The 13622-nt window shown below is 56.6% G+C and overlaps 1 protein-coding gene across 1 annotated transcript; it reads left to right on the top strand.

Moving 5' to 3' along the window:
* The first annotated feature begins 1197 nt into the window (after window positions 1–1197).
* DOLPP1 (dolichyldiphosphatase 1) lies at window positions 1198–9781 on the top strand. The gene is made up of 8 exons (NM_001168983.1): window positions 1198–1273; window positions 5041–5141; window positions 5403–5487; window positions 5587–5686; window positions 5898–5996; window positions 6529–6657; window positions 7154–7243; window positions 9745–9781. Exons 1-8 carry the CDS (start codon window positions 1198–1200, stop codon window positions 9779–9781), a joined length of 717 nt encoding a protein of 238 aa, NP_001162454.1.
* The last annotated feature ends 3841 nt before the right edge of the window (window positions 9782–13622 follow it).

Consider the following 13622-nt stretch of genomic DNA (forward strand, 5'->3'; position numbering starts at 1 on the left):
TGGTAAGACCCTGTCTCTACTAAAAATGCAAAAACTAGCCGGATGCGGTGGCGTGTGCCTGTAGTCACAGCTACCCAGGAGGCTGAGACAGGAGAATCACTTGGACCCAGGAGGCCGAGCGAGATCGTTCCACTGCACTCCAGCCTGGGCCTCAGAGCAAGACACTGTCTCAAAAACCAAACAAACAAACAAACAAAAACACGTGCTAGGGGCAGGAGACAAGAGGCTGAGCCCTCCCAGCCCACCTTACCTAGACTGCAATCCAGTCCAGCCAGAGACAGAATCGGATAGGAGAGGTGAAGGCGGGTGGGAGAGTGTGGCTGTTCACGCAGGAATGTCTTGGGAAAACTGAAGGGTAGGTGGAAAACCGACTTCTTGTTTGAAATGCTCCCAAAACGCCTCATTAAGTAGCATAAACGTGAATGAATCAATAAATCTTTGTTAAATGAATGAAAGGAGGAAGGAGTCCTTAATTGCAGCTAAGCTTCCATTCTTAAGTATCCGTTAAGCTTCTGTTCAGTCCAGCGTTTAGGGCACCTTCTGCGCGCCCCGACCCACATACTTTTCACAAAAAGGTCGCCTGCTCTGTATGACTTGCCCTTTCGCCGGCCAGTATGGGGCAGAGGGAAATAAGCCCCCTCTGCTCTCTGGTCTCAGTTTACTCGTAACTGAAAGTGGGTCGGTTCAAACCCCCTGGGGCTGAGGTTGCCTCCCCTCGTTGAGCACGCGCTATCGGACGCGCAGGTCCCTCAGACCACGGGTCAGCTCGGGGTACCACAGGAGCGTTCACTCAGGGCGCAGGTCCCAGCCGAACCAAAGCTCCCACCAAAGTTCAACACGCCCCCAAAGCCAGCGCCTGATTGGCCCGCCCTGCCCACACGCTGAGGCAGCCTCACCTTCTGATTGGCTGTTATGTCCCCTGTTCTGTGCTGGAACCCTCCCCTTCTCTGATTGGCCAGGCGCCTACCTGCGCTCGCCCCAGATTGGGGGCCAGCTGGGCCGGCTCGTTGGCTCCCAGGGGCCCCGCTCTCTGATTCGCCGCTCGGGCCAGCCCCACGGCCTGCACGCTGAATGGCTGCGCCGCTACCTATATTGACCACCGATTGGGTGCACGGCGCTTCTCCGGCGTGATAGGTCAGGACCACCGCCCCCCTGGCTCCCCATTGGCTGCTCGAAGAAGCCCGGTCTCCGGGTAAGATGGCAGCGGACGGACAGTGCTCGCTCCCCGCTTCATGGCGGCCGGTGACCCTCACCCACGTCGAATATCCTGCAGGTAAAAGGCGGTCCCGGCTCCGAGGACGCCTTCCCGGGGACGGCCTCTCAGTCCCGGGCGCTCCGGCCTGCGCGAGCCCGCGGAGGGGGCGCCGGGGGACTAGGGTGGGAACTGTCAAATAGTGAGCCATGGAGGGGCTCGGCCGGCACGCGCGCCGCGCAGGCGCAGTGGTGCGGGGATGAGCTGGGCGAAATTGTGAGGCGCTCGCTCGCGCACTCTGCGGCTGCGCGGTCGGGGCGCTCCCCAGGGTCCCGGGGCGCCGGTGGGCTGAAATGGGGTGGGGATCTGTGTGAGGCGAGAAAAGATCCCTGGTCTGGACCTTGGCCCTTCTCCCCCGCCCTCCGCTGCCCCAGAGGCCGCACTCCCGCTCCAGCGTGCAGGGAGTGTCTGTTTGCTTCGAACAGTGCTTTGGGCTGCTTGTAAGAGAAAGAGCTCCCCGTTGCTGGGAGTGTGCAAGGTGAAGCCAGGCTTTTGAGTACTTGTGGTGCCACGCCTTGATCAGGGCACGACTCCACAACGGAGAGGACCCGATGAGGGGGCGGGCAGCCTCGGGATCTTGACTTCTGGAGCTTCCTATCAGACACACCTCTCGAAGCGCAGGGCTTTCCAGTTGAGAGGTCCATTAGCGGCGTTCTGGAAGCTGTCTAGTAAGAGTGGTGCAGAGCCTGGGAGTGGGGGCCTGACCCATCTGGGTTCCAGTTGAGGCGGAGGCCTTGTGCAGGTGCCTGCCTCTGCTTAAGTTACTTCATCTCTAAAGTGGAACTGATTACAGTGCTTACCTTCTGGTGATGGTGTGAGCATCAAATAGCAGGAGGCACAAGAAGGGCTGAACAGTGCCCGGCATGCAGTAAGCGTTCAGCAAATACTTGCAGTTAATGTTATCCCACCTTCCAGGACCCTCCCTGGGTAGGATGGTTGAGTGCCAGGGAAGGTTGGGGCCCCCTCATTGAGCCCTGGTTGCCTGGGAAGGGCCCGCTCATGCTGCTGTCTTGCGAGATGTGAGAACCTGGCTCCGCCGAGGGCACCAGGATCGAATGCCAAAGAACTTTGACCCTGGTGTTCTGGGTTGTACTGGGGGTGGTATGGCCCTGCCAGGTGCTGGGCCCTGCCTGCCTGCCTGTCTAACATTTATCCATCCATTCATTCATTCAGCCAATATCCGCTGAACACTTCTGAGTGCTAGGCTCTGGGCTAGCTCTGGTTTTAGAATGCTTAACAGGGCCTGAAATATCCCTGCACTCCTGCACTATGGAAACTGGCTGCTTTATAAGAGGAAAGCCAAAGCCTGGAGGTGGGGAAAGACTTGCTAAGGCCTCTGCACCTTCACAGCTTCTCCGCCTGGCCTCAGAGTAGCTTCTTGGAGTGCTCACAATCCAGCAAGCCAGAAGGAACCTGGCGGGCAGTTGTGTGCAGCATGATACAGGCTGTGATGGACCTGGCTGAGCCTGGAGCATCTGGTGAGGTCTAGTCCTCTATCAATGCTTCTGTGGTTCCCTGCACTTCTCCATCACACCCCTCATCACACCGTCACTTGCTTACTTAATTCATTCAATACTTTTTGAGCCCAGTTAAGAGCCAGGCCCTGTGCTGGGCTTGGGAGATAGAGTGGGGTATAAAGAGACCCTGTCCATACTCTCAGATGCTGTCCTGATTATCTACACTAGTGGATCATGAACTGTGCCTGGATGGCAGATTCTCCCGTCAGACTGCGAGCTCTGCACTGGCAGGGACGTATGTGTCTTTTTTTGCCACTGTGGTGACGTTTGTTGAGTTCACCCAGAGAGCATCCCAGGTGGGGAAACTGTGTGCAAAGGTCCAGAAGTAGGACAGGGCACGGTGCGCTCAGGGAACTTGAGTTTAGTCCTTGGAACTGGAGCAGAGGGTGAGAGGGAAGCAGGGCCAGGACTGTGCAGAGCCAGATGAGCCGGGTTGAGGGGGAGCTTGTCCTAAGGGGAGTGGGAGGCCTGAGGGGGCTTGGATCAGAGAGTGGAGAGGCCAGAGTCCCTGGTAGCATCTTCAGGAAAACCCCAGGGTAGTACTGGCTCTGGGACAGGCTATGGAGATGGCTAAAGTTTTGGGGGTACCCGTCATTCACTGTCATCATAGCCCAGTGCTGTGGAGGTGAGTTTCGTAGTGGAGAGGCCCAGGAAAGAGAAGGGACTCACCCACTGTCACTCAGTGGGACTGTGGCAGCAACAGCACTTGAACCCAGGCACTTAGCTGGGCTGCTCTGCTCTCCCAGACCAACTCCAGGCCAGCCTGACCCTGGGTAGGATGGGCTGGGTAGGATCCTGGGTGTGGATGAGGCCAGGCGTGTGTGTGTCTATGTCTTCAGCCCTGGAATTCGGGCTCAGCCCTCTGTGGACACCTTCCCTGCTGCTTGTGTGAGGCTGGTGGCATGGACCATTTCCCACACTGGGTTCTCCCCACCTCTGCCCCAACATGGAAGTGTCCTGGTTGCCAGGGACCAAGCTAGGTGTCTCACAGGTCCCATCTCATTGAGCCTCATGCAGCTGTAGGAGGTAGACACTAATATCCCTGTTCCACAAGTGGGTGAGCTGAGGCTTGAATCCTTGCCTCAGTTCATGCAACCAGCGAGTGCGGGCATAGGAGCTGAACCATGCCCTTAGACCCCAGAGTGGCTACATAGCTGCCTGTCCCAAATGGTGAGGGTGGCCTTCGGACTCAGCCTCCCCTGTCCTTGGATTCTCAGCTTGAGTGTCCCCATTTCCTAAAAGGGCCCAGTGTTCCTCCGATGCCTCCATCCCAGGCGTGATGGGAGTGTCAGAAGCTGGTAATCAATAGGTAGGCAGTTTACTGCCAGAGAAGCGGCGAGCAGCTGTTACTGTGGCCATATTGGGCTTGGTTTCTGTCCGAGTCTTCAGTGTGGACCCAAGTCTGTGTGGTGTCCAGAGAATGTCGGATTTCCCCGGAGGCCCAGGGCTCAGCCAGGGCAGCCCCAGCACAACAGTGTGTGGCTCTCATATGCCTTCCAGGCTACCTCCCAGGTCCCGGGCTCCACCTCTGGAGTCACCAGGCCAGGTTCACCTTCCTGCTTTGGCAGGAGGGATTGGTCTAGTGTCTGGACCAGGTCAGAGACTTGGACTTTAGTCCTGGTCCCACCTCCTTCTGGCTGTGTGACCTTGGGTGAGTCACATAGTTACTCTGGGATTCAGTTTTTTCATCTATAGAATGGGAACAGTCAGGGCACCTGCTTTAAACGCATGCTGTGTACACTTTAGTGCTAAATAATAGACAGCATCGGCCGGGCGCGGTGGCTCAAGCCTGTAATCCCAGCACTTTGGGAGGCCGAGATGGGCGGATCACGAGGTCAGGAGATCGAGACCATCCTGGCTAACACGGTGAAACCCCGTCTCTACTAAGAAATACAAAAAAAAAATAGCCGGGCGAGGTGGCAGCGCCTGTAGTCCCAGCTACTCGGGAGGCTGAGGCCGGAGAATGGCGTGAACCCGGGAGGCGGAGCTTGCAGTGAGCTGAGATCTGGCCACTGTACTCCAGCCTGGGCGACAGCACGAGACTCCGTCTCAAAAAAAAAAAAATAAATAAAAAAAAAAATAATAGACAGCATCACATATGACCGTGACTGAGTTGGCACGACCGGCTGGTAAACAGGTGTCCGTGGCTGCCTGGCCCCCATGCTTCAGGCCCTGCCGGGACCTCCTTTCTGGCTCAGGCCCTGCTTGCAGGGGGCTGGCCCCTCTTCTGATGCCTGTGCCCTGTCCTCATTCTGTTCTCTGTCTTGCCAGGTGATCTCTCTGGCCACCTCCTTGCCTACCTGAGCCTCAGCCCTGTATTTGTCATCGTCGGTTTCGTGACCCTCATCATATTTAAGCGGGAGCTGCACACGGTGAGTCTGTCCTGCCCACACCCTCCCCACGCCCCCCCGCAGTGTCCCCACCCTGCTTTGGGCAGCCTGTCTGCCCCTCAGCCCAGGGTTTGCCTTCTCATCCCTGCGTCCACCTGTCTTCAGATGCGTGGATCCTCCTGGCTGGTTCTAGGTTACTTACCTGTTGGGCTGGGAGGTTCAGTCAGAGGCCGTGGTCTTTGGGACTAGGTAGCAGCCAACAGGTGCAAAGAGGCCCAGCTGACCGTACGTCTTCCCCAGCAGATCTCCTTCCTTGGGGGCCTGGCACTGAACGAGGGGGTCAACTGGCTGATCAAAAACGTCATCCAGGAGCCACGGCCCTGTGGAGGTAGGGCCTGGGCTGCCAGGGCCTGAGGGTCCCCCAGGTTGGGGCGTTACTGGGAGGTCTGCATCCTCCCATGATGCCCTGGTCTCCTCTCTCTCCCAGGCCCCCACACAGCAGTGGGCACGAAGTACGGGATGCCCTCCAGCCACTCCCAGTTTATGTGGTTCTTCTCCATCTATTCCTTCCTTTTCCTGTATTTAAGGTGAGTTTCTCCCCCGGCTGGGATGGCCCTGAACTGGCTCAGGTCGAGCTCTGCTAGGGACTCACTGCTAGCCCTTCGGATATCCCTGGGGTGGGAGGGGCTGCAGCAGAGGCAGAAGGTACCCAGGGAGCATTTGGATGGGGCCAGGGACTGTTTGGGAGGCCTGGGCTGGGCTGTGGGCTGAGGTCATCTGGTGGGCGTGTTTTCCCAGAATGCACCAAACAAACAACGCCAGGTTCCTGGACTTGCTGTGGAGGCACGTACTCTCCCTGGGACTCCTCGCTGCGGCCTTTCTAGTCTCCTACAGCAGGTATGGAGGAGGGAGAGCCCCTGTCTGCACCCTGCCCATGTGGTGTCCTGCTGATTCCTGGTCCCTCTGGGACCCCTCCATGGACCCTAGTCCCAGAGCCTGTAGGGCAGGACTGGAAAAGGGGTCCCAGACCTCTAGTTTTAAAAGGACAGGGCTCCAGCTGCCCCTTCTAGCCCAGTCCCCACTGAGCCCACTGAGCCCAAGATTCTGGGGCCAACTCCATGTATCAGCCGTCTCTTCCCAGTGTTCCGGAGGAACCCACTGTAGATAAATTCAGAGGTCAAGGGCTAGATGGGAGGCAGGCAGATCCCAGCTGACCCTTCACTGCTGCAGATGGGAGAGCCGTGTGGGGTCCGGTGCCCTCCCTCTTGGAAGGGGATCTGAGGCTGTGCTCCGTGGAGTCGGTGTCCTGTCTGTGTGTCTCCACATGTGCGGGCACAGGTTCCCGGGGAAGCTGACATGTGGGCAGCAGGGATTGTGTGGGCCTGTCTCTGACTGGCTCTCACATACTTCACTTCTGGCCTTGGCCCAGGGTCTACCTGCTGTACCACACCTGGAGCCAGGTGCTCTATGGAGGCATCGCTGGAGGCCTCATGGCCATCGCCTGGTTCATCTTCACCCAGGAGGTCCTCACCCCGCTGTTCCCCAGGATAGCAGCCTGGTAACTGTCTCCTGCCTTCCTGGGCACTGTGGGCCCTGTCCCCTCCTGTGGGTGGGGCCATCATTGGGTGGACCCAGGAGTCTTGACCCCAGCCCCTGTCTCCCTGGCAAGGCCCCAGTGCCTAGCCTTCTGGTGGCATAAGGCTGTAGGCCCCACCTGCCTGGCTTCCACCTCCCCCCGGGGTTTGCGGCAGAAACACGGGGGGATTCCTCAGGCTGGGAAGCCAGAGTGCCATCCTCTGTCCTCGCCTAGGTTCTCAGGGACTTAGAAGCCTGAGTCCTGCTGGGATGTGTGTGCCGTGGGACAGTGCCCCTGCCTGAGGTGACACAGGTGACATAGCTGGGTCTCTCAGTGGCTCTGGGGTCTCAGGCCAGGCAAAGAGTCTAGGCAGTGGGGGCGGGTGTCGTGCCAGCCCCGGGCAATGTTGGGGGTGTCTGGTGTAGTAACAGACTCATGCCCTGATGTGGCCCTGGCTCTCTGATGTCTGTCTCTCCAGGCCTGTCTCTGAGTTCTTCCTAATCCGAGACACAAGCCTCATTCCCAATGTACTCTGGTTTGAGTACACGGTGACCCGGGCAGAAGCCAGGTGAGTTCAGGGGACAGCGGTGCTCACTGGGCCCAGCCCCAGGCAGCCTCTGCCTCCATGTTTGGAGGGCTCTCTGGGAGCCCCGCGCCTGCCTAAGCACTTCTCTTGCATTAGCTCATTGAATCCTGCTGTGACCCCCATTTTGCAGATGAGAAAACTGAAGCTTGGAGAAGAGAAGTCATTTGCTTGAGATCTTGCAGATAGTGGGTGGGGGAGCAGGGTGGTGAACCCAGGCTGTCTGGCCCAGAGCCCATGCTTTTAAACTCTGCAGGCCAGAACCAGAGAGCTGGGCAGCTGAGGTTCTCGGGGCTCCCGTGTGTGGACATCCCTAGGGGTTAGTCCAGATGCTTTCTTAGACCTGGGTAAACTGAGGCACGTTGCGTTAGGAGGCCAGCCTGTATTTGTGCAGCAAGTCAGGACAGAGCTGAGCTTTGGAAACTCCTGACTCATGCTGTTTCACTCAACCCAAATCCTGGGTGGGGTTCCTAGTGGGGTGGGAAGGCTGGCTCTTCTTTTTCTTTCTTTCTTTTCTTTTTTTTGAGACCAAGTCTTGCTATGTCGCCCAGGCTGGAGTGCAGTGGTGTAATCTTGGCTCACTGCAAGCTCTGCCTGCTGGGTTCACAACATTCTTCTGCCTCAGCCTCCCAAATAGCTGGGACTACAGCCACCTGCCACCATGCCCGGCTCATTTTTTGTATTTTTTAGTAGAGACGGGATTTCACCGTGTTAGCCAGGATGGTCTTGATCTCCTGACCTCCTGATCCACCTGTCTCAGCCTCCCAAAGTGCTGGGATTACAGGCGTGAGCCACCGCGCCTGGCCGAAGGCTGGCTCTTCTCTGGGTTCAGAGGGGAGCTGAGGCTCCAGAGGAAGCCTGGGAGGTTTCTCGGCAGGCTGAGAGGGACCGTGGGGCGGGGTAGGGTGGGGCGTCCTAGCAGCTAGGAAATGTGTTTAGTGCATCAAGGTCCAAATTATCCTAACGAGCTTAAGAGCAAAGCCGGGGATCCATGAGGAAAGGGGATTGGAGGGGGTTAGGGCAGGCAATCCCATTAGAGGCAGAAGGGCCCCAGCTGGCCCCGTTGATCTCTCACCGGCCTGCCACGCTTCACCCTGCCCTGCCCCGCCTGGCCGGCCTCCACCTGCCTTCATTTACCAAAATCTCAGGGCACACCTGTTCTGTGCCAGGCTGTGTGCTGGGGGCAAGCACAGTGACAGCCATGGTCCCCTACTCATGGTGCTCCAGCAGGCAGGGAAGAGCTTCGACGCACCTGCCTATGTGATCAGTGCTGTGACCTGACAGCTTGTGTTGGGAGCCTATGTGGGACCGGGTGGGCGCGGCCTGTTGACGTCAGAGCTGGAGTGGGGGGGTGGGGGAGGGGGGGGGGGAGGGTGGCGAGGTGGGGAGGGTTGCGGGGGTGGCAGGTAATGTTCTCAGCAGAGGGAAGGGCATGCACAACTCCTGAGGCTGGCGAGGCTTGGTGACTGCACCAGACGGAGGCTGCCAGGGCTGGAGCCCAGGGAGCAAGGGGTGTGTTGTGGGACGAGGCTGGGGCCAGATCTCACAGGAGCAGTAGGTGTCTAGATTTTAACTGGGACCCTAGACAAACCCCATTCTCCTCTACTGAGTCTCTGTCAGCCCCTCTAGAAAATGGGGATGATTGGCCCTGGTTCCCTCAGGTTCCTGGACCCACCCTGGATATAGCCACACCCCAAATGTGGTGCTCAAATCCCCTCAGTAACCTCCATCAGTAGTTCTACTTTTGCTTATATACCTCCTGGATGGGGAGCTCACTACGTTTCTGTACTCTGTTTTTGTTTTGTTTTGTTTTGTTTTGTTTTGTTTTTGAGACGGAGTCTTGCTCTGTCACCCAGGCTGGAGTGCGGTGGCCGGATCTCAGCTCACTGCAAACTCTGCCTCCCGGGTTTAGCCATTCTCCTGCCTCAGCCTCCCGAGTAGCTGGGACTACAGGCGCCCACCACCTCGCCCGGCTAGTTTTTTATGTATTTTTAGTAGAGACGGGGTTTCACCGTGTTCGCCAGGATGGTCTCGATCTCCTGACCTTGTGATCCGCCTGTCTCGGCCTCCCAAAGTGCTGGGATTACAGGCTTGAGCCACCGCGCCCGGCCCTCTGTTTTGATCAATAACAGAACCTAATTGTGCTGGCTTGTCTATAAAGGGAAACTCACCATAACTAATGGAACCCAGCCAGGTCCCTCTTGCCTCTGTCGTCTCATCCTGGCCCCCACCCCTGCCCCAATCCCCTGGCTCCACTTCTGGGATTGCAGAGCTGACACAACCGAGGTACAGGCCCTGCCAGGGAGATCAACCCTCTCTAGGTGCCATTGCCAGGGCAGGTGCTCTGATTGGCCCAGTTCAGGTCAATCGCTGGCTACTGAGGGTGGGCATTTGCCTACTTAGTTGAGACTCTGGGTGTGGTGGGGACAGCTGTAGGTCACTGAACATCAGGTGTCCCCACATCTGACCCCCATCCCATTTTGCAGGAACAGACAACGCAAGCTGGGGACGAAACTGCAGTGACCAGTGGATGTGGCTGGGTCCAGCCTCCAGATCTGGCCCGCACGATGCCTTGCAGGATGGACAGGATGACAGACAGGGACGAAGCAGAGACCTCTACAGACCCAAGTCACCAAGTGGAGCCTTTTTTTTTCTTATTTTAATTTTAATGAACAAGGTGGACCAAAGGGCTGAGCCAGCCCCTCAACCAGGACCCTGGGGGGCCTGCTGCCTGGGGGCCGTGGCCAGAGACCCTCGCTGTGCTGCTGCCAGCCCCCGGCTGGGCAGGAAGTGCCCTCGGTGTGGGCACCTGGGTGTGGGGTGGAGCAGGAGGGCTCGCGCCTCTGGTCTCGGGGCCAGGAATTCCAGGTGGTGTGAGAAGTACACACTATTTATTTTTCGGTTTTGTCAGAGGCAGGCAGGATTTTGGAGCTGAAGAACCTGCTTTGCGGTGGCTGCCCTGTGGACAGAGGGCTCCCGGTCAGCTTCCTAGGCCCTTCACCCTATGCTCAGAGGGCAGACTGCCTCTCCCTGGGCCGAGGTGGCCTGGGGTGCCAGGAGGAGGGGAGCATACCCCACGCCCTCCCTGCCACCGTTGCCATTCCAGAACCTCGGTCAGTGTTTCCCTGTCTGGGGGCAGGGCCCAGAGCGAGCGCGCGTCTGGCGGCTGCTGTCATTGTGTTCTACCCCGTATTAACCCAACACCAAAAGGGCTTTCTCTGGTCCCCTGTCCCTAAGACAGTAATCCCTTTCTGACGAAGGAGCCTGCACATGTGGGTGAGCAGACCCAAGCTGTTTACAGCTCTTTCTTGTCCTGCCATCGAGTAGCAGTTAGTCTTCATCCCCACGCGAACAAAACGGGAAGGAGCCTCGAGGAGAGGAGTGAGGCAGCGGGCACCCAAAGTCCCTCGTCCTTCCCTCTGTGTGCTCTGAATATGTCTTTGTCCTTCCCGACCCATCTCTGACCAGCTGGGAACCTGCTTTGGGTCCCCCTCAAACCTGTGTCTGGGGTGTGGGCTCACAGATCCTTACCAGCCTGGTTCGTGTGAGGGCTCTTCCTAAAGGGATCCCCATCTCTAAGTCACTCTGAAAGGGAGTCGTGGAGAGGAGACGCCTCCAGGTTCTTAGAAGTTTTGAGGACTGAACTGGGTCACTTGGGATCTGTGTTCAAATCCTCCCCACCCCTCTCTTTGTGGAGGTTCCTAACCTGCTGCTGAAGCACAATATTTTGGTGCTTTCTTTTCTCATTTGTTAAAGGCAGTGTCCAAAAGCCATTCCAGATGCCAGGACCAGGGGTTTATTTCTAGGGAAGGTAGGTCGGTTTCCACGTTTGCCTCCCGTTATTTTTGTTTTTTACCTTTTGCCTGAGACAAGCCGAGTGTGAGGTGGTTTGATTTAAGAAAAATCAATGAAATTGTTTACTATTGTTTTAAAATAAAACCGTAAACTCTGGCAGCTTGAGCACATGCTAACTGAGCTCAGGAGAGGAGATTGGGGCAGCTGTGGGGACACATGACCTTTAGGGGCAAGGATACGGTGAAGACCGTAGAACCAGAAGTAATCTAGTCCCTTCTAGCCCACAGCAGGGGTCTGAGTGGCCTCTGCGGCACTTCCTGCCAGGGTCTGTCCAGCTTCTGGTTACATCCCTCCAGGGGACCTCACTGAGGGCCATCATACCAAACCTGGACACTCAGCCTTAGGAAGTTTTCCCCTGTTCACTCTCAGTCTCCCTGCCTGTGTGGTGCTGGCCCTGCTCTCACTGAGCCTCGTTCCTCCTCTGTAGGACAGCCTTGAGGCAACCAGTGTGCCCTTCAGAATGTGCCAGGATAAACATGTCCACTTTGTCTGGCACTGGCTCACGCCTGTAATTTCAGCACTTTGGGAGGCCAAGGCAGGAGGATCACTTGAGCCCAGGAGTTTGAGACCAGCCTGGGCAATATAGCAAGACCCCGTCTTTACAAAATATATATATTTTTAAATTAGCTAGGCGTCGTGCACACCTGTGGTCCCAGCTACTCGAGGGGCTGAGGTGGGATGATCACTTGAGCCTGGGAGTCAAGGCTGCAGTGAACTGTGATCACACCACTGCCCTCCCGCCTGTGCAAGACCCCATCTCAAAAACAAAACAAATACATGTGGACAAATATGATCAAATATAAAAGGAAAGACACCATGCTGGAGAACCAGCAGAAAACAGATAATAGAAACAAACCCACAAATACTTCAAATACTGGAATGATTAGGCACAGAGTGCTTTACTATTTTTTTTCTTGAGATGGAGTCTTGCTCTATCGCCCAGGCTGGAGTGCGTTGGCGTGATCTCAGCTCGCTGCAGCCTCCGCCTCCCAGGTTCAAGCGACTCTCCTGCCTCAGCCTCCTGTGTAGCTGAGACTACAGGTGCACACCACCACACCTGGCTAATTTTTGTATTTTTAGTAGAGATGGGGTTTAGTCATGTTGGCCAGGCTGATCTCTTAACTCCTGACCTCAAGTGATCCACCCATCTCGGCCTCCCAAAGTGCTGGGATTATGGCGTGAGCCACTACGCCTAGCCTGTTCTACTATTTTTAAAGAGAAGGTCGGGCACGGTGACTTACACCCATAATCCAGAGTCGGACAGATCACTTAGAGTCAGGAGTTCGAGACCAGCCTGGCCAACGTGGTGAAATACTGTCTCTACTAAAAATACAAACATTAGCTGGGCATGGTGGCACGCACCCGTAGTCCCAGCTACTTGGGAGGCTGAGGCAGGAGAATCTCTTGAACCTGGGAGGCGGAGGTTGCAGTGAGCCAAGATCGCGCCACTGCGCTCCAGTTTGGGTGATAGAGTGAGACTCCCATCTCAGAAAAATAAAAGACAGTATCTGCAGGGAACCGGAAACTATAAAGCGAGCCCTGGCCTGGAATAATAGCTAAAAATCAAGGATCCGAGGGGTAGATTTAACAGCAGATTAGAGAGACTTAAAGAGGAAAAGCAAACTGAAGGGTGGGTCAGAAGACATCCCGGCTGCAGTGTGGAGTAGGAAAGCTACGGGGAGCAGCTTCAGGTGCACCCGCCCCTGCTAACTCATTGCCTTCACCTCATTCACACTCACTGCTTACCCTGGCCCCACTCCAACCTGCCCAAGGTGCAGTGCTGGGCAGAAGCCCAACTCCTCAAGCCCTCAGAAGCCTCTTTGATATATCCACTTTTCTTCCCCACTGAGGCTGCTGTGTGGGTCCAGGCCACCACCAGTCCCTGGCTGCAGGCAGCAAAGCCTCCTGATAGGTTCCCCTCCTCCTGACCCCTAGCCTAGTCCCCTTCAGTCTATTCCTCACGTGGCAGCAACCATAGCATCCTCCTAAAACCCAGCCATGCCAAGCTCCTCACACTTTGGGCTCAGGAAGAGGTCCTTGTCTTTGACATGGCCCTTCCACAGGACCCCTGCAGCCAGCTCCTTACCCTGCCTTGACAGCCTGACCTCGAGTCCATCCCTGCTTTCTCCCAGTGACGGAGCCCACATAAAGTTCGTGCCCACTGGATGTACAGACTTTCCGGATCTACATAAAAGCCACACGTCTATTTCTCTTGAATTCATTAATCTTACGGGGCGTGGTGACTCACGCCTGTAATCCCAGCACTTTGGGAGGCTGAGGCAGACAGATGACCTGAGGTCAGGAGTTTGAGACTAGCCTGGCCAACAAGGTGAAACCCTGTCTCTACTAAAAGTACAAAAAGTACTGGGCATGGTGGCGCAGGCCTGTAATCCCAACTATTTGGGAGACTGAGAGAGGAGAGTTGCCTGAACCCCGGAGGTGGAAGTTGCAATGAGCCGAGATCACACCATTGCACTTCAGCCTGGGTGACAAGAGTGAAACTGTCTCC

This window comes from Papio anubis, chromosome 13 (genome assembly GCF_008728515.1).
Source record: "Papio anubis isolate 15944 chromosome 13, Panubis1.0, whole genome shotgun sequence".
NCBI classification, from domain to species: Eukaryota; Metazoa; Chordata; class Mammalia; order Primates; family Cercopithecidae; genus Papio; species Papio anubis.

Coding starts and splice junctions, on each gene's coding strand:
- DOLPP1 (NM_001168983.1), top strand. CDS start 1,198: ATGGCAGCGGACGGACAGTGCTCGCTCCCCGCTTCATGGCGGCCGGTG. Junction 5,142..5,402: donor TTAAGCGGGAGCTGCACACG/GTGAGTCTGTCC, acceptor CTTCCCCAGCAG/ATCTCCTTCCTTGGGGGCCT. Junction 5,488..5,586: donor GGAGCCACGGCCCTGTGGAG/GTAGGGCCTGGG, acceptor TCTCTCTCCCAG/GCCCCCACACAGCAGTGGGC.